The sequence below is a fragment of the Ixodes scapularis genome, unplaced genomic scaffold (assembly GCF_016920785.2).
Source record: "Ixodes scapularis isolate PalLabHiFi unplaced genomic scaffold, ASM1692078v2 PGA_scaffold3__209_contigs__length_174095766, whole genome shotgun sequence".
Classification (NCBI taxonomy): domain Eukaryota; kingdom Metazoa; phylum Arthropoda; class Arachnida; order Ixodida; family Ixodidae; genus Ixodes; species Ixodes scapularis.
This window is the reverse complement of record NW_024609868.1, coordinates 98575088-98600715: the sequence shown is the minus strand read 5'-3', so window position 1 is coordinate 98600715 and position 25628 is coordinate 98575088. Positions and strand designations below refer to the sequence as shown.

The following is a 25628-nucleotide window of genomic DNA, read 5'->3' as shown; positions in this document are numbered from 1 at the left end:
CGTCTTTGCTAAAGATTTTCCGGTTCACGGTCGACGGATTTCGGAACCAGTTCCGAGAGGGAAAACCGCTCGACGGAGAAACCGCTACTCAGTATGCTGCCCGTCTCGGACACTACTTTGATCGCTGGTTTGAACTGTCAAGCATCGCGATAGATTTCGAACGCCTCCGTGAGTTGGTCCTACGGAAGCAGTTTCTGAGGGTATGCCACCCGAGCCTGGCCCTGTATCTGAGGGAGAGGAAGGTTCCGGGTTTCGAGGGGTCGCAGGAGCCGGCCGACCAGTATTTGGAGGCGCAGTCTCATAAAAACGTTTGGAAATCTCGAAGTGGAAAGGCATACCGTACGAGAGACGGCTGTGAAACAGGTGCCGAGGCCACCGGTGAGGTACTACCTTTGCAGCGAAATCGGTCATCTGGCGGCCCAGTCCCGTGGCGGTATCAACTGTGAGAACGTGCTGACGTGTCGGAAGTGAGGCCGGAGGGGGCAAAGAACCGAACTGTGCCGAGGCTCCGACGGAGGGAGGCCTCAGGCCTTGTGCGTGTGTGCTCCGAAAGAGGGACCGACGAATGCAGCAGGCGGAAACCATTTCGTGGAGCTGAAGAGTGGGGAGAAGATTCTTGTCGTGAATGCCGCTGAGACCTTGCGGGCGAAATTCCTTGCTGAGGGAGTGCCCGTCGTAGAGGGCAACGTAGGGTCGATGAAGATATCCGTCTTGCGCGACATGGACAGCGATATTGTAATCATCAAGAGACACCTGGTTGACGACGACCAGATAACCGGAATTTGGAGGCCCGTTTACCTGGTTCACGGGTCCGTCAAAATGCTCCCCGAGGCAAGAGTTCGGGTACCGACCTCCTACTTTCGGGGATGTGGTGACGGCACTCTGCATGGAAGAACCGTTGTACGATCTAATTTTTGGGAACATCACCGGAATCAGAGACCCCGGAAGCGCCGTGGTGGACGTCGAGGGAGAGGACGACCCACCCGACGCCGTCGTCGAGGTCGATGGAGTTAAACCGAACGCCCAGAGTGAAAAGGACCTGATCTCAGACGAGGTTTAAAGGCCTACGAGTAGGAAGAAACAGGACAAGAACACTAAACCTAAAAAGGATCATGATATAGCGGGGGTGGTCGAGACACGGAATAGGAAGAAACAGAAGAAGCCGAAGCACCAGAGTCTGAAAACTCCTCGAAGAAAGGGAGTACTCGGCAACAATCCAGAGTTCAGGCAACAGCAGAAAAATGACAAAATTCAAGCCGCTTGTTATTTCTAGATCGGTAAGAAGATGGAGTGCAAAGACGGAACGGGCTATTACAAGTTTGTGCAAGAGAATGAACTTCTCTACCGCCTCTATCACGAGAGGTCACGAAGACAGACGTGCCAACTGGTCGTCCCCGGATCGCAACGGAGAACAGTGCTCGAAGTGGCGCATGACAGAATAAAGGCTGGCCACCTTGGAGGCAGGAAGACCTCAAAGAAAACACAGGCCGAGTTTTTCTGGCCAGGAATGCACGCCGAAGGCAAGCGCTTTGAGGCCTCCTGTGAGCTGTGACGCCTGCGAGAAAACCAGCCGAAGAGAAAACACTCGGAAGGTGCCGCTTAGAAACGTATCAGTGATTGACACGCCCTCCTCTAGAGTGGCGATTGCTATCGTGGGGCCGCTGTCGCCCCGAGTTCCGACTGGGGAAACCGGTACGTCCTTACGATGGTCGATTACGCGACGCGCTATTCGGACGCCGTCGCCCTGTACAGCATCGAAACAGAGAGAGTTGCCGAAACCCTGGTCGAGATGTTTTCACGGGTTGGGGTGCCAAAGGAGATTTCTAGCGACAGGGGCACCAATTTCACTTTGAAAATCTTGAAAGAAGTGAACCAACTCCTCTCTGTAATCCAGCTGCACACGATTCCGTAGCACCCTATGGCGAACGGCCTGGTGGTGAACTTCAACGGCACCCTGAAGCGAATGCTAAAAAAAGCGTGCCAAGAAAGACCCAATGACTGGGACCGCTACCTGGGGCCGATTCTATTTGCTTATCGCGAAGTTGCACAGGAGAGCTTGGGCTTCTCCCATTTGAGCTGTTGTTCGGACGGAATGTGCGCGACGCTCTGGCCGTTCTGAGGGAGCTCTGGACTCTATAGACTCGCAGCACTCTGATATGAAGTCGACGTATCACTACTCACTGGAACTTTAAAACAGGCTGGAGAAGACATGCGGGTTGGAGCACGAGGAGTTCAGACGGCCAAGCGCTAGGTACGAGCGCTACTACAATGCCAAGTCCAAGAAGCGCTCCCTGCAGCCGGAAGATCGGGCACTGATTTTGCTCCCGACTGAGCACAACAAACTGCTCATGCAGCAGCGACATGTTCCTGCCCAGGTTAACTTGTAACCAAGATGCCAGTGTCCCACTAGAGCGACAGACAGAATCAAACGACAGCTACAAGCCTCAAGCCAAAGTCTTTCGCGACTTGAGAGGCTCTGTAGAATAAAGGAGGCTATGCTCAAACACGAGCATCGTGCACGCCAGTGTATCTTTGGCAGGCTTGCAATCGTTCGTGCTTACTTCACGAGAACTGAACGACTACACGCGTGCCTAAGGTACCATCACGAGCATGCTGCATAGGTTTGAGGCTTGTCGCTGTCTTTTGTTTTTGTCTGTCACTCTAGTGGGACACGGGCAAGAAGGATAAGGTCGACTACGAGGTCGATCTGGGACATGGCACCCGGCTGTTTTGCGTCAATCTCCTGAAGAAGTACGAACTTTGAGAAACAAACACGACCACGACACCCGCTGTCGTAAGCTCGGTCATTGCAATCGAAGACGCCGAAGACGAAGAAGGGCTTCCAGTGATGCTGCTGCGTCGAACGGAGAATGCGGAGAACGTCCACATTTCGGCGGAGTTGAGTGCCGGAAGGAAAGAACAAGTGCGCGAACTCACACGCGCGTACGAAGGCTTCTTCTCTTATGTTCCGGGAAGAATGGACCTGGCGGCGTGTGACCTGCGGCTGACTGATTGCTATTCCACTTAGGTCCGGCGATACCCCCTCCCTTTCGCAGTTTGGCAAATTGTCGAAGACAAGGTTCGGCCTTTGCTGGAAACGGGCATGGTGAAAAAATTCCAATAAGCCTACAACCTCCCCGTGATCGTCGTTAAGAAGCGGGACCAAACTCCCCGCCTCTGCATCGACTTCTGGAAACTAAACGATGTGCTGGTGGCCGATGCGGAGCCGACGCCCCGGGTAGACGAACTACCCGCGTCGGTCGGAAGAAAAAAGGTTCTTCACTAAACATGACTTTGCCAAGGGGTACTGGCAGGCCCCACTATCCGAGGAGTCTGAACAGAATACAAGGTTCTCAACATCAACGAGGCTGTATAAGTTCAAATATATGCCCTTCGGCATTAAACTGCCCCGGCAATCTTCACCAAGGTGATGCGAAAGGTTCTCGAGGGAATCCCTGGGGTGAGCCACTACTTCAACGATGTCTCAATTGCCAGTGACGAGTGGGAGGAACACCTGGCTACTCTGAGAGAGGTGTTTGAGCGAGTACAGAGGGCAGGCCTGACGGTGAAGCCAAGTAAGTGTGAAATTTTCAGTCAAAAAATCACGTTTGTGGGCCGTCGCATCGCCAAGGGGAAGTTTCTCCCGTCCATCCCATCCTCGAGAGACCAAAGATGCGCAGAGTCCAAAGACCAAGCGTCAATTTAGATGTTTCTTGGGTCTGACGGGCTATTATCGTGATTTCATCCACGTTATGCAATCATCCCTAGTCCGCTGTCAAAGTCCACCAAAAGAGGGACGCCCAACAATGTCCCCTGGCGCGAGGAACAGGAGAAAGTGTTCACGGAACTGAAGAAGAAACTCGCGAATCCACCGATTCTGAGGCTGATAAACCTCGATTGTCCGTTTGTGTTCAGCACGGACGCGTCCGACCGAGGTGTCGCAGCCGTGCTCATGCAGGAGCGCGATGCCGTCCTCAACCCAGTGGTGCACGCGCGTCGCAAGCTGCTTCCCAGGGAGATGAGCTCCGCCACAATAAAGCGGGAGGGACTCGCCCTTGCGAGGGGGATTAAGCACTTCAACACGCTTCTTTATGGCCGACCCTTCACGGCGCAGACCGACCACCAGCCGCTTCAGTACAATAATGGGGGAAAGCACCTGAACGGCAGGGTGCTGCGAGGGGAGCCTCCAGCTTCAGGAGTACCAGTTCCGCATATAATCCATAAAAGGTGGAGAGAACATCGGCGCCGACTCTGAGTCGCGCTGAGTAAGCACTGATCGCGGCGCCGGCACTACCGTCGTGTGACGCCTTGCCTCGTACTGTAACTTAAAAACACCTCCATTATGTTTTTTGTGTAGAGTTTTTTTTTTGCGTCGCCTGTGTGCCGTAACAAGGCGCGCAGCTTGGCCAGCCTATTTAGTGCAAGTACGTATCAGTGACCGGGCCATGAGAGTGTCAGACTTACCGCAAGTTTAAGTGCTTTAGTGTCGTATTTTCTTTGGCGATTGTAGTGTTGCTCATTGTGTTACCTACTCTATTTTCTATATTGCCGATAGGTACTATGTTTATTTTGTAGGCTTCCACTCGATATAATTTGAGCCTGTATCATCCTTTTACTTTAGTTATATTCTTATTAGCCCTTTATTAAATGTTTCTATCTCTCTGTTCATCACGTACCTTATCTTGGTCCCCACGCCCCTGGAGCCCACGTACTGTGGGATAGCGGGAGTCTGAACCCCCATTGCAGTTCGTGTCGAGTGCGCTTCCCCTCTCGCTCCGCACCGGACCGTGACATTTGCACTGTGGGCAACCTGTGGATCCAAAGCGTTGGACCACATTGGCCGCTTGCTAAATCATATATGGTCACTTCCGCAGGAGGGGGCCAAGTGCAATTGGCCGCGCGAGCAGCACTCCACCTCTAATAGATGGGCGTCGCAGCCAATGTGCAGGGACTTTGTGGATCGCAACGCGTGCGATAACAGTGAATGAATGACTACGTGTTGTTGAACCATTGTGTTGTGTCATTCTCTGAGATGGGTAGCAATGAGGGAGTACACCATTTTAGACATTGTGAAGTAATGCATAGCCGAGATTAGTTGGTCTCGTCGCTTCCAGGGTGAAACCCGTGATTGGTTCCGAATTCGTGCCGAGCACTGACACAGCGCTCACGCAGAATGCGTGTTGATCCGATTACACTCTGGATGCTGATCAAGCACTGGGATCCAACGCGTGCTCGCAGTGGAGTACCAACTAATGGCGGCAACGCATATTCTATGCATCATTTCGAAATTCCGAAAAGGGGTTAAGCCGGGAACACATTTGCGAAAAACCGAACCGAAAATCGGAGAGAAATCGGAGGCTGCGAAAATCGTGGCATGCGATTTTCGGATGTCGAGCCACATGAGGTGGAATGCGTGGCGCGAAATCGCAATGCACTGCGGTTTTCGTGCTCCGACTTCAGGAGGCTGTTCGGTAGTCTGGCGAACTGGCGTCCCATATTTCGCGCCTCTTTAAAACTTCAGCTATTAAAACCTCGTTGCAAGCCACGCGAGCCTTTCTACCACCACCCTTTGATAGAGACAGAAGGGGTTTTCTACGCTGCGCTGCTTCCGAAGCTGCGTGAGCCGCCATGTTGCGAGCCGATCGTATCTTTTCGTTCCGTCCTGTTCCGGGCTTTCGCTCACCGAGCTCCTCCGCCCCGAATTCGGAGGCGCCGTGCGAAAATATCTGGCGCTGCAGATCTTTCGAACCGCTCCCGATTTTCGGAAAAGGGGAGGAGCCTAGCTGCCGTGCGATTTTCGTGTGCGGTTTTCGCACAAAATTCGGCCTTTTTTCGCAAATGTGTTCCCGGCTTTATTCCTACAGCCTATAAAAGTTCGCATAGTTTCTTCTACTGCATTCTCGTCAAGCCGCCTGATAGGGCAGAAATGTTATGTACGTCACAATTCAATTCTTCTGTCACTGAAACGAAGGAATCGAGACATTTTATTAATAGTTGTTAGGGCCCAATACTTAAACCATATGGGTTCGCATCCTTCTGGTGATCCAAATTAAGATGAACGTTGCGTGATCAGTAGCATTGTTTTTCTTTATTTGTAGTTGCATTATTGAAGGCGATCCGCCACACGCACATCTACTTATTAGTACAAAATAAAAGTATAACAACAATAAATTATTGGCGAAATAAATTGAAATCATAGAACAGTCTGAAAATTCGGACCCTCGAATATCAAACTTTCACCTTTTTCTTAAACTGTTCAGTCTCAACTAAATTCTGCTTTATAAATTTTTTGCAAGACCAAGAGGCACTCTTGGGGAATAAAATCACAACATGTGCACAGGCAACGTAGCTTTTTCTAGCGTAAACTTTTACCGCTTTCAGATTCTTCTCATGATCCGCAGCGCCGTTTCGGGGCCATTTGTAGGACTGTTCCTGTCGGCCCTAATGTTTCCCTGCGTGAACAGCAAGGTACGCATTTTTCAATAAACAATAAATGTATATACACCGCGTTTTCACATAAGATCGAACAACCATGTCCGCTGACCATTTTTAATTTTGCTGAAAAAAAAAACAATATTTAGAACCAATACTCGTTTTTGGTCGTTTTCGGAAAAAAGAATGTTTGTCTCTGCGAAAAAAAAATGTAAGCACTCTGTCAGTCACGTGCGCCTTTTGCGTATCGCGCGATGTTGACATTTTGGGCGGCTTCCCCAAAAAAACTCTCCTGGCTACAGGTCTACCAATATTTACCGACACATTAGGCATAAGAGAAATTGACAAAAGGTATAATTCACCAAATATTAGTGTAAATATTTTGAGAAAAAAAATTGCAAACACGGCACAATGTGCAATACCGCTCTGGAATAAAGAATATTTTCCACCCTATCTGTAAAAGCTAACGTCTTCAAACTTTTCCAGTGCGTTGCCCTGTATATATTTAATCTTTCCGGGAAATATAAGTGTCCTGGTTAGCGGGAGAAATTTACAAGAATTGCTCACACAGGGGCATTTAACTAAAAATGCATTATTTCGAAACTCATTTTAAAAAAGGCCATCTTTAATATTCTTTAAACTCTCCAAAATTAACGTTTATAATATGTACTAACAGCGTCTCCAAAAAAAATGACGAAATATTTGCGTTGCTTCTAAGTTATAAAGCGAGAAACCTGGCCAAATTGGCGCTAACGCGGTTGCCATAAATAAGCCGTGCACATCGTTCTTCACAATTTCATTTTTATTAAGAAGCGTAAGAATGCTACGGGGGGGAGGGGGGGGGGGGGTCAGGAAAAGGCAAACTGACAGCACAGAGGTGGACAGTACTTTTTAAAGGAACATTTCTATTACATTTTCGTACAACCGACTCAAAACTGCCCTAGGGCGGGAGCGATCGAGGTGCGGCACCCTGTAACATGCTTCGCGGTACTTGTTTCAACAGCCGGCGTGTAGCGTCTCCGTCTACGCGACGTAAGCGAAGCAGCCGGAGCGACTTTGCAAACTTTGCGAGCACATCAGCCTACAACCTTGGCGGCAGTCTTGTACACGTTACTAAAAAAAAAGTAATCGATTACAATTACTATTACCCTTGGCTAAAAAGTATACGATTAGATTACTTGATTACTCGACGGCAAAAGTAGTTGGACATTACTTAAAGAAGTAATCGTTTCTTTTCCGATATCTTTATTGTGTGAAGACACATCTTTAGCGCTCCTAACAATGAACTACTTCCAACCTATATTTCACATTTGCACAAGTATTGAAGAAGAAAAACTGGCTCCCTCTTCGTGGTCGTTGCACCTTCACAACGCGGACACAAGCATAGAATTCGTTTGAAGAAAACGTTTAATGATTTGGGCGTTCGCAGTGTGTGTGCGTGGGGGGGGGGGGGGGGCGGAGGGGGTTCTAGATCTTGTTAAGCTTGAGCAAGGGTTGTCGCTCAAAGTTTGCGTCGCTCATTTTATTATTCACATGTAGATGAGCTCGCATGTTATACAAAAGAGCAGCGGCTCCAGTATTTGAAACGGATCATGGTGTAGTATCCATTAGCGGAAGAGATCGCCCCGACCACTTCTCAACTCGAAACATTGCTTGTCACAAAGACCACGAAGGGGAAATGGGGAAATATTTCAACTGCCTTTGTTATATTTTGCATCCGCTTTAGGCATTCTTCGGTTCTGGTTCTCCTACGGGCTGCGAGTAGGTAGCCTAAGCAGGATTTTTTTATTTGTGTATTTCTGTGTGTGTGTGCGTGAGGGGGCTAGCTTGAACGAAGGACTCACAAAGCTACATTCTGCTTCCTCAAGCCCTCAATGGCCTTTGTCACGCACTGTGGCTTCCCTGGGGCTTCCTCCTCCCAGTCCGAGCTCGAAAAAAACAAAAAGGAACTTCCACAAAAACTGTACATAGAAAGCGATTGACCTCGTTTCCTACAGCTCGGCAAAAATCTTTCTTTTTTCCGTTCGAAAAGAAAGACAAAATTTTATTTTTGTCATTTCATAAAAAAAGGCGTGTGCCGGGAGAGGGGGGGGGGGGGGGGGGGTCCCGTGGACAAAATGTAACGGTTACAAGTAATTTTATTAATTCAAAAAGTAATCAGATTACTCGTCTGATTGCTGCCTAATAAAAGTAATCAACTGATTACAAGATTATTCCAAAAAGTAATTGATTACAAGTAATTTGATTACTTGTAATGCGTACGGTAAGAGTCTGCTTGACGGTAACATGATATAGGAAGTAGGGCGCGGCAGAATCTGAACCTGCGCCGCCTGTGAGCACCAATAGATCCGCCGCCGTCGAGAGCCGCACAACCTGTAGAAAGTAAAAGATAATTTAAAAAAAAAGATCCTGATTGCCTGAGATTGTTTGTATATTCGGCTTTTTCAGACAGGATCGAACGATCATATCCGGTCGACATTTTTTTTATTATTAAAAGATATATATATATATATTATATTGGTGATTTCATCTCCGATAGTGCAGGCAAAAAGGGTCGAATTTTTAATTTCGCTGGAAAAAATATATGCTATGGCGTCGTCTCTAAAAACGCAGAAGCCGCAAACCGCAAGCTTCCCGGATTTTTTGTTCTCGATTTACGAATTTTAAAAGAGGCCGCGGCGGAAAGCAGTGTTTCTCACACCCGTCGTGGGTCGGATGTTTCGCTCGATCTCCCGCCGTGGATTTTCAGTCCACATTGTACTAAATTTTTTTCAAGAACTCAGTGAGCACAGGTAAAACTCTCTAATACCATGAAATAGTTTTACGCGCTTTGCTTTTTTTTCTGTATAAATGTCAAAAACGCCCCCTCGGTCGATTGCTGACGAAATTTGACAATTAAATACTGGCGATCTACTTGGGTTACATCAATATTTTTTTATGTCCACAGAGAGCCCAAAACACGCTCTTTATATATGTTATTAATTGACTCAGCTGTATAAAATATTCTTTGCGGTACGTGTACGTTAAATTCATGCTAAAACCAAAAAGAACCAATTTGGAAATCGATTTTCTAAAAAAAAAAGATCTTTTATTTTTTCATTTTTTGTTAAAATGTAGTAAGGATAGTTGTCTACTCAAAAAGAAAGTCGACAAGGTGTTATTTTGTTTGTATGTTTTTTATTTAAGCCATCAATATTCTACAAAAACGTGTTTTTACGCTGGAAACGGACTTGGGAATTGCGCGTCTTCACAAACTTGGAAATATTTATGCCCTTTTTTCAACGTGCCCACATAAAAATAAAATACAATAGTTCCACCCTGTTATATTTATTGATCATTTAAATTTTATTATCGGCAGCAAGCTACATTGGAGGAGATCAAAAGAGAAAGCAAAACTTCTGAACAGACCAGCAGGCGTCGTAAATGTGTAATGTGTAAAAATTGGCAGACGTCTTACTGATTCGGGGCCCGCATTGGCTTATATAAACGTTAACCATGTTGAATATACCTGAGACTGGGGTAGAAAGGAACATAAAAGTCGAAGAAACAAAAAGGGACAGGACGACGTCTCAAACTCAGCTCTCTATGAACGTCCCGCGCTTTCGGAACCAGCAGATGACCACGATCTTTCGCGCTCGTTGTTTTAGATAGGACGGCCCGTGACAGTAAAGCGAGCAGCGCACCCTATGTCACGAGGAGTGAAATGGTACGAACGTGTCTTTGACGCGGCGAACAGTGACGGCCACCCAGGAGTCAGTCAGTAAGAGTATTGCAGAAGGGAAAGCAAAGGAACTGTTTCCTGGGAGGATGAGGACACCACGGCCTTACAATATCGACGGTCAACAACAGTTCTGCCGGCCAAAACAACGCCGGCGCTAACACCGGCGGCGCGGGACAACAATCCCGCAGACGCACACACGAAGCTGGCCGGTTCCGTTAGGGATGTAGGAAAATTTTTAAACCAGCCATCCGTGCACGCGTGAAACGATACCACGTATTTGCCCAAGCTTCGAGCGCCCTATACTTGAAATGGCCGTGCTTTACCTCTCCCCGCGGGGCTCCGATAGCACCGAAGGGTTATCTCTTTTGGAAACAGCAAAGCCCGGAGACTAGTTGGGTCGAAGTCAGCCTCCCAGTCAACTATAACCGTTTGTGAAGAGTGGTCTTCTTTCGAGATGAAAAGTTAGCGCCGGCTGACGTGTCCTTTTGAAAAAGGGAAATAGAACGAGAAAGTTTGAGTAACTACAGTAACCACCTCGAAAGCTCCTCTCCCGACATGAAGCTCGAGTTATGTCTCGGTTACCTTCTCGCGCATCGCTGCTCAAATCTATTCTTCTCTCTGTTCCGCACAGCCACTGCTCCGCACAGCCGTCGTGGGTGTGCGGAACAAAGTGAAGAATAGATTTGAGCATTACCTGGACGCCGTCATCCTGCAAGACTTCAGTGTCGTGGGACTGGAGTCGGCGTCGGTCAGTTACGACTCTTCTTTTTTTTTTTTTTATTTCGCCGCTGAACTTTGTTTCTCGGGTGCGGTTCTGCTAAACGTTTTTTTTTTTTTTTTTTTTCTGAATGTTTTCTTATTATTTGTTTGTTAGCATTGTTTACTTGTTGGGTTTATTTCGTCATGGCGTAGCGGTCGGACGGTGCTGTAGAGAGCGTATTCGCAAGCATTTGGCTGTGTCCCGTTTAGGGAATGCCCGGAGGAGTTGGTTTTTGTTCTTGCCGTGTGCGGCTGAGTTTTTCCGTCTTTATTAATTTTTTTTTTTTTTTTTACCTTTACGTGTCGTCGACTTCTTTGTCTGACTCTCCACCAGGCGTGGATTTATCGCCTTGCCACCGCTCGAACCTAAATCTTTTATTTTTTTTAATGCGATTCTAGTTAAAATCGGAGTTGGGTAAGTTTATTCTATTTATTTATTTTTATTTCCTACCCCTCTCCGTAACAATCTCTCCGTGTGTTTCGGACCATTTCTGTGTCTTCCGTTTTGTGTATTACGGAAGTGAAAGGGCCATTCCCTGGTGAGCTGTGCGATGTGCGGCGACCGAACCCTAGCGTTTGGCTTCGGAACGAATTTTATATAATATATCAATGATGTGGGTGACTTTCTATGTCTTAGTAATATGACAGCTAATAGTTAGTCATGCTAGTTTACAGTGAAAGTTTATAAATCGAAGCAATACAACGTCTGTGCCTCATCGGTATTGAAGGTCTATTAGGCCTGCTGATCAGATTAGATATGTTGCTCGTGGTTTCCCGCTCTTATCATAACATGAATAACTATACAATATCACAAATTGCTTTTATTAATGATTACAAAACGCAGACAATAATTCAAGAAAACTTTTTCACAATTCATAGAAACGCACGGGTCGCTGTGTCTGACTTAGGTCTTGCAAAACGAAGACGTCTTTTTTTCCAATATTGAGGCTTAAATATAGAACATACAAACAAAATAACACTTTCTAGACTTACTTTTCGACAACTGTCATATCTACACTTTAGCAAAAAAATTAAAAAATGGGTTTTTTGAGAAAATTGACTCCAAAATTTATACTTTTTGTGTTTAGCATAAAATTAACGTAAACGTACCGCGAAAAATATTTTATACAGCTGAGTTATTTTATAATATATATAAAGAGCGTGTTTTGGGCTCTCCATAGACATAAAATTATTGATGTAACCCAAGTAGATCGCAATTATTTAACTGTCAAAGTTCGTCAATAATAGACCGATGGGGTGTTTTTGACATTTTTACACAAAGAAAAGCAAAACGTCTAAAATTATTTCATGGTATTAGAGCCTTTTACTTTTGCTCACAGAGTGCTTGAAAAGTTAATATAATGTGGACTGAAAATCCACGGCGGGAGATCGAGCGAAACATCCGACCCACGACGGGTGTGAAAAACACAGCTATCTGCCGCGGCCTTTTTTAAAATTCGTAAGGCGAGAACGAAAATCCGACAAGCTTGGGGTTTGCGGCTACTGCGTTTTTAGAGACGACGCCATAACATGTATTTCTTTCAGCGAAATTAAAACTTCGACCCTCTTTGCCTGCAGAATTTGAAATAAAATCACCCATATATACATATATATATAAATTTAGATATAGATATATATATATATTTTTTATTTGGTGTATATTTCCGCAAAAACATATTCAAAGCTTTTGCGGAAAATAAAATTTTTCTTGGGGAAAACAAAAATCACAAAGTCGCTGCCGGTATACGGGCACGTTATTGCGAGTAACGTGAAAACCGTCCTTTTTGATATTTATAAAAGAAAAACGGTTGCCGTCTTAGGGTTAATATTGTTTCGTGCAGAGACTGCACATAAAATGAAAAGAGGTAAACATGCATTATCGATTACGAAGCAATTTAGAGCTTTATGAATCCTGATCTTAAGACTGTAAATGAAATTTTTTTTAATGATTTGGACGCGTCTGTTCTAATTCGCATAAATTGTGATTGAAATCAAAAACGATAACCTTTCTAAAAAAATACACTGAAATTTATTCAGGTTACTGATTTCCCAATAATTAGAAAATCAGTTTAAAAAGAAGGTCATCGTAATTTTTCTTCTACTTTTTCCAGATCAAGGGTCATAATTGGTCCTATCAAACCCTTCAAGAATGCTTTGCAATATTTCTTCTTTTTTTTTACAGGGTTTTAAATATAGAGAATTGCTGTAACGGTAGTAGAGAAAGATAGGACGTTGCCGATTTCAAATAAGGGCAAGCAAGGGGTCGGAAAATGTAGGAAGTCTGTGACGATAACGCACTGCTACAGGAGCTCGTGAAAAATAAGAATTCATATAAAAGGTTACAGGTGACTTTGAAGCACAAGTCAACAATGTAAATACAGATTTCTCGGATCGGTGAATTTCGAAGAGGCTGGGCTGCTGAATACCAGGTTTAAATAGTGATCAGGAAAAACACGCGTAATTAATCAAGAGCCCGTGCGCACATTCGGAGCTTGTCGCGTGAATTCTTTCTGCCGGACGCTGACCTTAGTTGGTCACGGTGCTCTCCTGGCACTCCGAGGAAGAACATGTTTTTCCCCGTTTTGCCTGTAGAGATTACTGTTCGTTTCTTCTCAGTGGCACCGCAAGCTCAAGACATCGATCTGCTTTACGCAGCCATAGGAGACTTTACTTTTAAAGATATATCTTTGCTGTGGCTATTGTTCTTGCTACAACAGCTGTGGTTGCTAAGTGTCGGACCGCGTGGACTGCCACAAGTGACAGGACTGAATTCCACACACAACGGAAAAAGAGTCCCAATCCTTTGCTTTCATGTCCCTGAACGCTTTGACGTCAGCTTTCGGGACGTGGATTAGTTCCAGGTTCGGCAGTTCAGTGTTCAGTGGGGCAACCATCTCTGACGCCGACTTGATCGCCGACTTGGTGGGCCGTCGAGGCTGTACGACGTTGTCTGGTGCTTGGCACGACCCTTGAGTCAATCGCAGGCACTGTTGCCATGTCAATCTGCGGAACAAATACACCTCGTTGACGTGAAGTTGTGACTCTGCACTTCGTGTGGTTGGTACTTGTTCTTAAAATGGCTTGTTACACCATCACTTACGTGGGTCACATGAGCATACCCCAATTGAATTTCACGATTCTGCAAACCGTTTTCTTATACGCCTCGCAAGTGGTCTCGTTTTCGTATTCTGCGCATGAGAAAGGAAGTAGCGGTGACGTAAGAACGCCGAGTCCTGATTGGTTGATCGCGACCCCCTATCTGAGCGTCGTCTGCTCCTTTGCAACGTCGTCTGCTTGCAACATCGTCTGCGTCTCTCTTACCTTTCGTGCGACTTTCGGAGCGAACTCGACTTCGCCTTTACAGGAGGGCAGACGAAATACCTCGAGCGGTACGTTGTTTTTGTCTAACAACTAGCAGACGCGCATCAAGGAGGGAAGTCAAAGGACTCACTGGCGAGGTGTCCCGGGGCGCCGAGGTTTGTTTACTTAGAACCGAGAGTGAGCGTGTTAGTGTCCGTAAGTTCCCTCCCAAATACTTTTTCCCTCCATTCCTGTGCGGCGAGACCCCTCACTCTTTGACGGCGCCGGCGGGTTGGCGCAGTTAACGTCGCCTGCTTTACGTCTGCTAGTCAAAGCGATGGCTGCTTTACCTTTCCTGCGTCTGTCGGAGATTCACCGCTTTTTCACCGGTGAGAGTCACCGTTGCCTCGGGAAACAAGGAGATAACAAGAGGAAGAAATTGACCTCTTAATCTAAAATTGAGGTCAGCGATCAAAGTATAACACGGGAAGGGTTCACAAGGGTCGCGCGGGCATATTCCATTCAGCACGTCAGCCGGTCGTGGGCAGACGTTCGCCGAGTCGCGGAGTGCCTGCTAGGCCTAACTGCCCAGCTCGTTTGGTCGCGTTCGGTGGAATCGAGGCCGTTGGAGCTTTTCTCCGGTGTTTGTGGATCCAGCCTTCTTGTTTGTCGTGCTCTGTTTCAAGTAATTTTTACTTTTTTCTTGCTGCTTGAAGTCAGGACGCATCAGAAGCTCACGTAGAAAAATAAACGTCCGTGGGTCGTCGCGACTGCGACGCTGTCGGCCGTGCTGAGTTGATTGTAAGAAGTGCGTAAGAGAGCTTCGGAGCTGCCGTAGGATTTCGCCGTAACCTGCGCAAAACTTAAGAAAATTTCGTTTCGCGAATACAAATTTGTTCTTAAGCTTTGTCTTACGCACATTTTTGGCGTAAGATCGTTTCGTGAATCTGGCCTCTGCACTTCCGAAAGTCGCAGGAAACGTAAGACAGACGCAGACGACGTTGCAAAGGAGCAGACAACGCTCAGATAGGGGGGCGCGATCAGCCAATCAGGGCTCGGCGTTCTGACGTCACCGCTACCCCCTGCGCTAGAAGCAGACGAACTTGCCCTCCGCATAAATTAAGTTACAGACCATCTCATTCAGTCACCATTCTTTTTTCGTTTTTTTATGCATCTTTTTTTTTCACGCGTTGTGCGGCCCTCCACGGCGGCGGATCTATCGGCGCTCACAGGCGGCGTAGGCTCAGGTTCTGCCGTGCCCTACATCCTATATCATGTTACCGTTAAGGTTGTAGGTTGATCTGTTTGCAAATTCGTTCCGGCTACTTCCTGTACGTCGCGGAGACGGAGACGCTACACGCCGGCTGTTGAAACAGGCACCGCGAAGCATGTTACAGGGTGGCGCACCTCGATCGCTCCGGCCTATGGGCATTTTTGGGTCGGTTGTACAAAATTGTATTAGAACTTTTCCCTGAAAAACTACCGTCCACCTCTGCGCTGTCAATTCCTATTTTCCTGACCGCCCCGTAGCATTTTTACGCTTTTCAATAATAATAAAATTGTGAAGAACGGGTATGTGCACGCCCCATTTATGGCACCCGCGTTCGCGTCGCTTTGACCATGTTTCTCGCTTTATAACTTAAAAGCAACACAAATATTGCATTATGTTTTTGCAGACTCTTTGAGTACATATTATAAGCATTAATTTCAGAGAGTTTAAAGACTATTAAAAATGGCCTCTTTTGAAGTGATTTTCAAAATATTGCACTTTTACTTAAATGCCCCTGTGTGAGCGATTCTCGTAAATTTCTCCCGCTAAGCAGGACAACAATATTTCATGCGAAGATTAATTTTATACAGGGGAACACACTGGCAAAGTTTTAGGACCTTAGCTTTTATAGACACAGAAAAACATATTCTTTAATCCAGAGCGTTACTGCGCAATGTGCCGTGTTTGCAATTTTTTTTTTTCAAAATTACTACCCTAATACTTGGTTAATTATACTTTTTGTCAATCCTTCTTATGCCAAATTTGTCAGTGAATATTTGTAGACCCCTCAACAAAACAGCTTTTTTAGGGAAGCCGCCCAAAGTGTCAACATCGCGCTATACGCAAAACGCGCACGTGACTGAGAGAGTGCTTACAAATTTCTTTCGCAAACACAATTTTTTTTTTCGAAAACAATAATTGTTTTTTTTTTCTCCTAGGAATAAAGCCAGCAAAATATTTTTTTTTCATCAAAACTAAAAATGCTTGCCGATCATGGTTGCTCGATCGTATCTGAAAACGCCCTACCAGCAAAAACGGAATGTCAGAAGATACTTGTTAGAGTAAGTTGTCGTGTGCTGCATTCTTCGATCATTCCAAGGTGATTAAACAACCGCCAATTCCGGGCGTGTAGTTCCTTTCACAGCAAGCATATGACCAATTAATGCAATCTAGAGAACGCTTAAACCCAACGGCTAAATAAAAAACATCAAGTTGTCTTGACGTATAACGCTCGCAGATTCGCTTAATTGATAAAAACCCTTGAAATGTTCATTTTTTCTTGTACAGATAATTTTAGGCCAACTTGCTTTCTGATCATAGTTATTCCTGGAGCATGTTTCAAAGATTTCTTCACTTTTCCATGGAAAATATAGTCACTCAGGCGTTGTTTCAGGTTTACGACCTAGGAAATGTGCCTCTTGAGAATGGATAGTTTCTAGATTCTAAAGGATGGAGATGTAAAATCAATCTTCTGGCTTACAGAGGATCACAGGCTTGGCCACCGCACATGGTGTTATTATAAGGTGCTGTCCATTAACGCTGATGTGTTGATAGGAAGCACCTAACAATTCAAGATGTTTTCACGGGATCTTGCGGTCTCTAACGATCCTTTTCCACTGGCGAAAGATATGGTGAAAAAATAAACGTCACACTACGCACGTCTGTCTGCCAAGCTTCACTCCATTCCCAGCTCCACTTACGTCTTCAGAGTTGCGTATGTAGTCGCTATTGCTGTTGTACGCCGCTGACCCCCTGAATAAAGATAGGTGTCCCCGTTCTTTTGCTCTGATGTGGTCACAAAAGCTTGACTATGAATTGCTATTTTCTCCCAGTCACATACCCGAATTCCCGGAAACAAAAAAAGAAGTGTTCCACATCAATTTTATTCAGGCTATAATTTCAAAAACCTATTTCATCATTCGTAGGAGCCATGAAATGCTACACGCTCTTTTAGAAACTGTATTTTCAAGAAACCAACGTTCGGTTTTTCCCTAGTTTGGCAAAAAGGTACTGTAACGCTTTCATAATAGATTTCTGAAGCACCGCTCTGTCCAATTACAGGGAGCCGGAGCAGCCACACTCCTGACGACGATCTTCCAGTTGTGGCACATGAGCGAGAAATTCCGCCTAGGAATTCGTCCATCCCGAATGCCTGTCACCACTGATTATTGTTCAGGAAATATTACAGAAGCAATTAACGCGAATACCAAGGCTTCCTTCCAGGCGGAAAGAACGTGAGGATCACAATCGATATTTTGCCGGATTTATAAAATGTTAGTTGTATTTTATGATTAAATACAAATTGTTCGTTGAACGCTGGCTAAATTGTTCCGTCAAACACACATCGCGCAGAAAAAAAATATATATTGTAGTATTAGCGTTTTTCAAAGGGCCTATTTGGGAAAATAATAATGTTTAATGTAATTCGTCTCTTTTCAAAATTAGTCTTTAGTGATTTACCTTATATTTGGTGTAATACTCACTGCAAAGTTTTACTGCGTTAGGATGAGCGTCACAATCAGAATGAGCATTTGGATGAGCGTCACAACCAGTAAGTTGATTTACAAAAGATTAATGCTTATCATTCCAGCGCTTCGCAGCCATTAGCTTCCAACGGTCGCATGAGGTTCGGCCACGTACTGTCTTCAGGAAGCATTCTTAACACACTTGCTTAAGGGTTTATGTCAATACGTATTTTGGTTTCGGGCTTCCCGATTTCAAGGCGGGGCACCAAACGATCACTTGCAGTTTTCAGTACGATTGTGCCTAGATGGTGATATAGTAGCGATAGGAATCATTGAATGATAGGTGCAAATGTGACAAATCAAGTAGTATGCACGTAGAAATATCACTTTTTTTTTCCTTTTTGGGTATGACGCAGAATAAAGCGTGCTCTCTACGCCCTTCCTAGACGAAGTATCCTAAATAACTAGTGCGCCATCGTCTGCTTATTTACTAAAAGCATATGTTTCTGTCCCCGCTTAAAATCAGGATTTATGAAAACAAGCAAAAATTTTAAATAGCTTGAAGTACATAGCGCTTCTGTTAATTCAAAAAATAAATTATAGTTTAGATCTGTTGGCTGCGTTCAATGTTGCAATTATAACATGAGCATTGAAGGGAGTAATTAATATGTTATATCCCATATGCCGGGTGTTTCGCCGACGACTAATGATTAGGTGTGCGAAGAGTGAAATCATGGCTCCCATTGAAATCGAAGCGAATAGCTAAAAAAGTATCATATAGAATCGAATATTGTCCGCGATGGATTGGCGAGACGGGGACTGACAAAGAGACTAAACGTTTATTAAGGCGAACTTGTGCTAAAGAAACAGAGTAATAACAGGCGTCGAAGGCGAGCTACGATGACGGTGACGTGGCGGGATCAAACGCTGGCGAAATACTGACTCCGGCTCACCACGCGGAGCACCTTATGTAGACGTGTGGGATTCTAAAACAGTCGGCGCCTAGAACATTCGGACCTCGAATACGCAGCAAGGCTTTCGAATTTTCTATAATGCGGGAGATACACAGATAATTTACGTCCGTCTCGTACGTCTGCTGCCAGGAGTCAAACCGTGGCCCTTTGCGTGAAAACCAAGCTTGGTAACCGTTAGGCCACGGGCGCGCTGCCTACTTGGTCGGCTGCGCCCGCGGCATTATTCCCGCCATTAAAAAAACATGCATCGTCCCTATGCAGCACAAAACGAAAACACAAATCCACAACAAAAGGACAGCAGAATTGCGGGCCACAGCTCACAGTTCACTCTTTGACGAGAGTGCAAAATTCTATCGCTGGTAATAGGGCTTGAGCCGGACGACGTCCGCCACCTCGGGTCGTAGCTGGCGTTTTGCAGATGGACGCGTTCCGTCGAGAAGCGAGCGAGCCTCGTGGTTCTCGAAGCAGTGCCTTGCGGTGCCTTCCAGCGAGAAGTAGAGGTTCTGGAAGTGCTGCCCAGCGTTCCATCCGTTGTGGCGGGCCACGCTCTCGAAGTGAAGGATCCTATCTTCGACGGCTTCATACATTTCGCCATGGAAGGGTGTCGGTGATCGAGGAGCGACGGGAAAGTACACGAGGGGGCGTCGGCGGCGGTGTCGTTTTGCTGGCGCGGAGTAGTTATCGCTGGGTTCGCTGACTTCTTTCGCCGAGGGTCCGGCAGTAGTTCGAACTCTGGAGACTCGCCCTGGTGACGGCGGTTTGCCCGGATCTCGGGTTCCTCCACTAGCCCTCCTCGTGGATTCAAGGTCGGGCTTGCGCGTTGGGCCCTCGGAGGGGTACGCTGTGCGAACATGCGCTACCCAGCATCTCCACCAGTACGCCACCGATGGATTTGCGAGACGGGGACTTAAGAAGAAACTAAACGTTTAATAAGTCGAACTTGTGCCGAAAGAAAAGAGTAATAAAAGGCGTCGAAGGCGAGCGAGGATAACGTCGAAGTGGCGGGATCAAACGCTGGCGAAAGAGTGACTCTGGTTCGCCACGCGGAGCCCCTTATGTACACGCGTGGGCTTCTGGAGCATTCGGAGTAAAACATTCAGCGCTTAGAAAATTTGGACTTATAATACGCAACAAAGTTCTCGAATTTGTTAGAATGCGAGAGTTACAGATATAATAAAAATGTACGTCCGGTGCCAGGGAGCGAACCGTGGCCCTTTGTGCGCACGGGAACCAACCTCGAAAACCGTTAGGCCACGGGCGCGCTGCCTACGTGGTCAGCTGCGCGCGCGGGAATATTGAATAGTAACAATTTCTTTATTTGGCATCCTCAAAAACAGAACAAAAACCGCTTGAACTAAAAAAGAAGCTAGTCTTGGGTTTATTCTGATGAGAGCACTCTGAACGAACAGTGGTTAGCACGTAAAAAACGGCGTTAATGATTATTTGACCACAGCAAACTTGATGAGACGAAGATGAAAAATATGTCCAGTCAATCACGCGTGGTTTCATAATGTCGACAACGGCAACGTACAGATACATAGGCATGTAGGGCGGAACTCTTTCAATGAGAAAGATATTTTGTGCAACCTGCCGCACACCGTCTCAGATGTTAAATTATGATTAATTATAAGCAGCTGGCCTTCGCACTCACTGTTATATGAGGAAAACTAAGTTAATAAGCGCCGCTATATAAATCTGGGGAAAACAACCGCGTTTTCATGGTATTAACGTGGCAATGCGGTGGCCTGCCTCATATTTATATGGCGGCGCCTATTGAATCGGTTTCGAACAGATAAGGTTATGAGCCCAATACCTGCCCGGCCAGTAGGATGTCGATGTGTAGCGGACGCTCTAAACACAGAGCCGGGAGTGTCGTTTAGAGCGAGTCGCCATAGCGCGCCGTAGGCATGAACGCCGAGAGGTTAAGAAAGCCGTAGAAGCCCTACTTCCCACGCACGTTCGCTGCCTCCCGTTGTGATGAGAATGCGCGTACGTATTAAAGATATTATTATATTATTATTATTATCTCAATTTCGTTTGCTGCACCGATCGTATCGAATGCCAGCAGTGATAGCAGGCCGAAGAAGTAGACCATAGGCATTGAGGAGACGTAGCCTAAGTCTAACGAGCCGACCAAGCGGCGAGCAGATGATTAGAGCATTGTCGTTGGCAGTTTGCAATTTAGTTCCATGGCGGTCCTGGGATATTTAAATGTGCTTGATTGATTGGCATGGTATGGATGCAACAACCGTTTTGTGGCGCGAAAAGCTGGCGCTCCGTGACACAAAGGACTTTAATAAAAAATGGTCACATACGTCGTTTCCGGCATTTAGTTAAGTGGACCAAAGCCCAGCCAGCACGACAGATAAAATCCTAACTTGACCCGAGTTTGGAAATCTGGGAGGCCCAAGTTGGGCCTGAGGGGTTTTTGTTTTAGGGCGACATCAGGCCCACGAAACTATGCTTTGAATAAAACAAGGCACAGAAGTGACAGCACGACTTTGCTGTGGTTCGCAACATGAGTGTCACAGTCTATACGTTATTCTAAGATGCTAGCTGGCAATCGAACAACCGGTGGTAAGGTCTCGAACTGGCATTTACTCGGAAATTGAGCCCCAAAGATGCCAGACGACGACCAAATAACTGATCAGTGAAGCCTACGCCCGGTATTTGTCTGACACTTTAGGATCATATATGCCGAGCTAGAAACTAACAACCAGCTGCAAAGGCTAATTCTTAAATTTGCTTGGGAACTGACGCCCAACGAAATCAGGCCACAACCGAACAACGGGGAACTGAAGCCTAACTTTGGCGCTCGTTTAGCGATTTAAGACCAGGGCCTGTGTGCTCGAAGCGCGGTTAAGCGCTAACCGCGGCTAAAGTTTGCCGCAGTACCAAGGAGAGGGATTTTGAAATCACGTGACTGGCTCGGTAGGGAGGCGGGAAGCCACACATGGCCCCGTCGTTTCGTTTGACCAAATAGCTGCGGCGTATGCAGTTTCCACGTTCGCGATCGCATTGGTATTTGTGTTCAGGGCCTGTCTGCTCGAAGCCGGTTAACTTTAACCGTGGTTAAAAGTTAATCGCCTTTCCCTACTAGGTACCTACAAGTAGCTAGCCAAGTGTGAAGAGGGCTGGATGAGCAATAACTTCGTGTTGTATTATGGGGTGATAGCTGGTGTCACCTACTGGTTGTAGCAAATATAAGCGGCTTCCATAGAAAAAAGTTCTCAAAAAAGGGCGGGGGGGGGGGGGGGGACCCAACAACACGCGCCAGCGGGCTCTCGCGACGCAGCGCGGCATATATTTGAGCAGACCTATTTTTTGTGACTCGTGGTCCATATATTGGGTAAGGTAAAACTATATTCACCCCTGTTTTCAAAATTTCTAAATGCTTGGTTGTCTAAATTGAAGGCAAGCCTCGTTAAAATTTCTTTTCAAGTTCGAAAAAGGACGAGGAAGTTCAGTCCTACAAACGATATGGGAAGAAGTGAGCAGTGAAAGGCGGGCGGTACACCGGCAGCATGGTTGACCAGCATGTAAGAACTGTATTTAACACCATCATGAATTGGAGAACCTGTAATTCGGCTCCAGTGAAAATAGACCTATTAGTAAATTACGCAAGCATCGTGGAGAACGCTGGAAATGTAATTCTATGGTCCGCGCACGCTGGCCTTCCCCTTATAAAAGATTCGATGTAAATAATCAAAATAAGGATTTTACGAACGCGCGTGCAAGGCGAAATTTGTTTTAGATTTTTTGCTTGAGAACAATTACTACTGCAGAGACCAGCACGTGCAACGCGTGTAACTACACTCGTAGCATGCACCTTGGTGTTTGGAAAATTTAGAAAAGAGTCTATCGGGACGCTGTCTGCTTTTGTGTGCTATCAGTAAACGGCCGATTGAGTCAAGCCAATCCACTTTCCAAAGACGTTGCCATTCCGACAACTATTGCGTTCATTTAGGCTTAGAAATGGCCAGAATCGAAAGACTATCTAAAATATGTGGTGGATATTACCTATGCTTTGCGATTTCAGTGAGGTAAGGCAAAGCGAAAGCCTCCTGCGCCATTCGTTCCTGACTAATGCGCCCGATATTCCAGCTACAACGACATATCAGTTCCAAAGCTAGCGGCGCTCACTCACCGGTGCACCACCATGTTTTCCCGCATCCTTACCGAGCCTTATTAACGTGATTTTAAAATACCTCTTCTAGATACTGCCGCCAACTTTAGCCGCGGTCAGCGCTTAACCGCGCTTCGAGCAAACGGGCCCATATTATCAAGACACTGTCAAAAGAATATCAAGTCCGGTAATAGCTTGTTTTTACTGACGTACTTTTGACTACGATTTTGATGTCATGCGCATTCGGCTGCGATAATTCAGAAGATTTACATGACACACTAAAAGGGAGTATTTAAAATATTTACATGATATACTCAAGTCGATAGCACAAAAGCTCATAAGTTTCATTACGCCCCTTTTTCTTTTCTGATAATAAATAAAACATGTTCTCAAACACTCACTCTAAGGAGACAATCGTTGATTGACGTCATGCGAAAACACTCTACACTCTGGCTTCTTCGTACTTTAGGGCTCTAAATTCTCACACAAGAACCACGTTTCGGCCCAAAGAACTGTGCTACCGGGAGGTGCTCGAGCGCGGCTGCATCATGCGAGAAACACAAAAACGAGCTACATTTTATAGAAATGGTAGGTCAGTAAAGATATCTTAATGCAGGCTTGATTCATATCTAGACGAGTCCTGTGAGGACTTCGTCACCATATGACAGCGTCTTGAATAACTCGGAGTTTTATAGCAGAATTCAAGGTGTCAAGTTATTCGAAAGCTCGTATATTAGAAACCTGAAAGTCGAAAGCCAAATGAACTTATTAGATCGATTGTTGTTACATTTGAATTACAACCTGAATATGCGCCGCACCTACTAATAAGACTTCTGAAAAATATTCTCAGTTGTTGGTTTCTATTTCTATGGTGCAATTTCAACTCGCTTTAACCGCGGTAAAAAAGAATGAACTTCCTCGGTCGGAGCTAACTTGTGGTACAACCGAGAGAGTGGTGATTGGGTGTCAAAATATGAGTTCTCATACGAATGCAATTGAATGCCTTTAGGCTTAATCTAGAAAACATTTTCTTCCAGACGATCGGCACGTTTAGCAAATAGACCTAAAACATTTACACTCATGTCACATATCGCAGACATTAACGGATTCAACTAGCTTATTGAATAGGCAGCAGTTAGAAACGTCCTTGCGAATATTGATCCTGCTGCCTGACACAGGAGGTCTGTTCAAACAAATATGATAAAATGTTCACTCACTCGCGGATCTGCGCACGCCAGTAACAAATTTGTCTTAAGTTTGTAAATCAGTAAATATGCTAGCCGTAGAAAAAATAAAAAAATGCATGTGCCTTCTAACTTTTATAATGCTGTCTACAACAAAATATCATTCGCATATTCATTCTCTTAAAAAAATTTAGCTATTCGGCCATCAAACCTATTAAATGACGCTATTTCGTAAGATATTGAATGCTCCACTTGCTTATATTATGCACAGGTTCGACGATGTCTTTATTTTGTCACGCTTGTCATCCTACTGGAGCAATTCCATAAGCGCTGTTCTGACCATCCTACTGGCCTTGGTGATCAGCGGGCTAACAGGTAAAATATTATTTTTTCTCGTCTTGTATTGCGTTAAGGTAAACTTTGCAACAATCACTCGCAGAGTCGCAAATCAGCACAACCAAAACAAAAAAGAAACAGTAGTATAAATAGAAAAAAAATATGCGGACTTATATAAATTCAATTTGTAATATATTAATTTGCACTCATGTATTAATGTTAGCTACAGTGAATTTCATTACACGAAACGTTTGTCTGCGATTAGTTGTCCATGTAGAATAATTCAATTTCCGTATACAACCTAATCTGCATAACGAAACCACAAACATGTTTTTACCTCCATAACTTTATCAAGGCAAAAAGCACATCCTCGCAAGTTCCATATATATCTCAGTATTAACTAAGTTGTAACTTTTAAGGCCCTCATAATTAGAGATTTTAGTTCAATAACGAATTGTGCTCTACTCGAATAAAATGTTTTGGTACAAAACTACCTTTTGATAATTATAAAACTGTGATAATTGGGAAGGCAAGGCCAAATATTTCCAAACTTTACACAGGCAATACTTCCTCGGGATTACTTACCAACAAATCCCACCTTTTAAGGGACACTGACATCCGAGATTAATTTTTTTCGCTTTTTCTCAACTCTCAAGTATGTTATCAAGGATCAACTCAATGCGGGGAGCAAGTCGTCTGCTTCCTGCGTAGGGATTGCAAAGACGTCAGAGCGACGCCGAACTTTGATTGGTTTTGATTGAAAGGATAGTAGGTAGACTTCAATGCTAAATACACTGAGGTCTACACACTGTGTTTTTCAATCCGCCAGAGGAAGCTCGGCGTTCTGAAATGAGTGCAACCCCTGCGCAAGTAGCAGGTGAACTTGCGCTCCGCATTAACGTTTTGTTTCGGCGTCATATGGGAGCTATAAACAACAAAAGCGACACTAAATCCCGAAAATCAGCATAGAAGAATGTGTCCTAAAAGGATCTAGAAGTCACGGGTCTTTGTTAACTTTCGTGGGAAATTACATCATTTTGTTTCTTAATTGACGTAATTCT

At 45.3% G+C, this 25628-nt stretch overlaps 1 protein-coding gene across 1 annotated transcript in view; it reads left to right on the top strand.

Annotated features, from left to right (window-relative positions):
* The window catches only part of LOC8043514 (sodium-coupled monocarboxylate transporter 2), a 93758-nt gene that overhangs the window by 67279 nt on the left and 851 nt on the right, over positions 1–25628 (top strand). The window contains exons 11-13 of the mRNA XM_042292809.1: positions 6382–6468; positions 17544–17716; positions 24503–24606. Coding sequence (XP_042148743.1) covers positions 6382–6468; positions 17544–17716; positions 24503–24606 — 364 coding nt within the window. The remainder of the gene's footprint in view (positions 1–6381; positions 6469–17543; positions 17717–24502; positions 24607–25628) is intronic.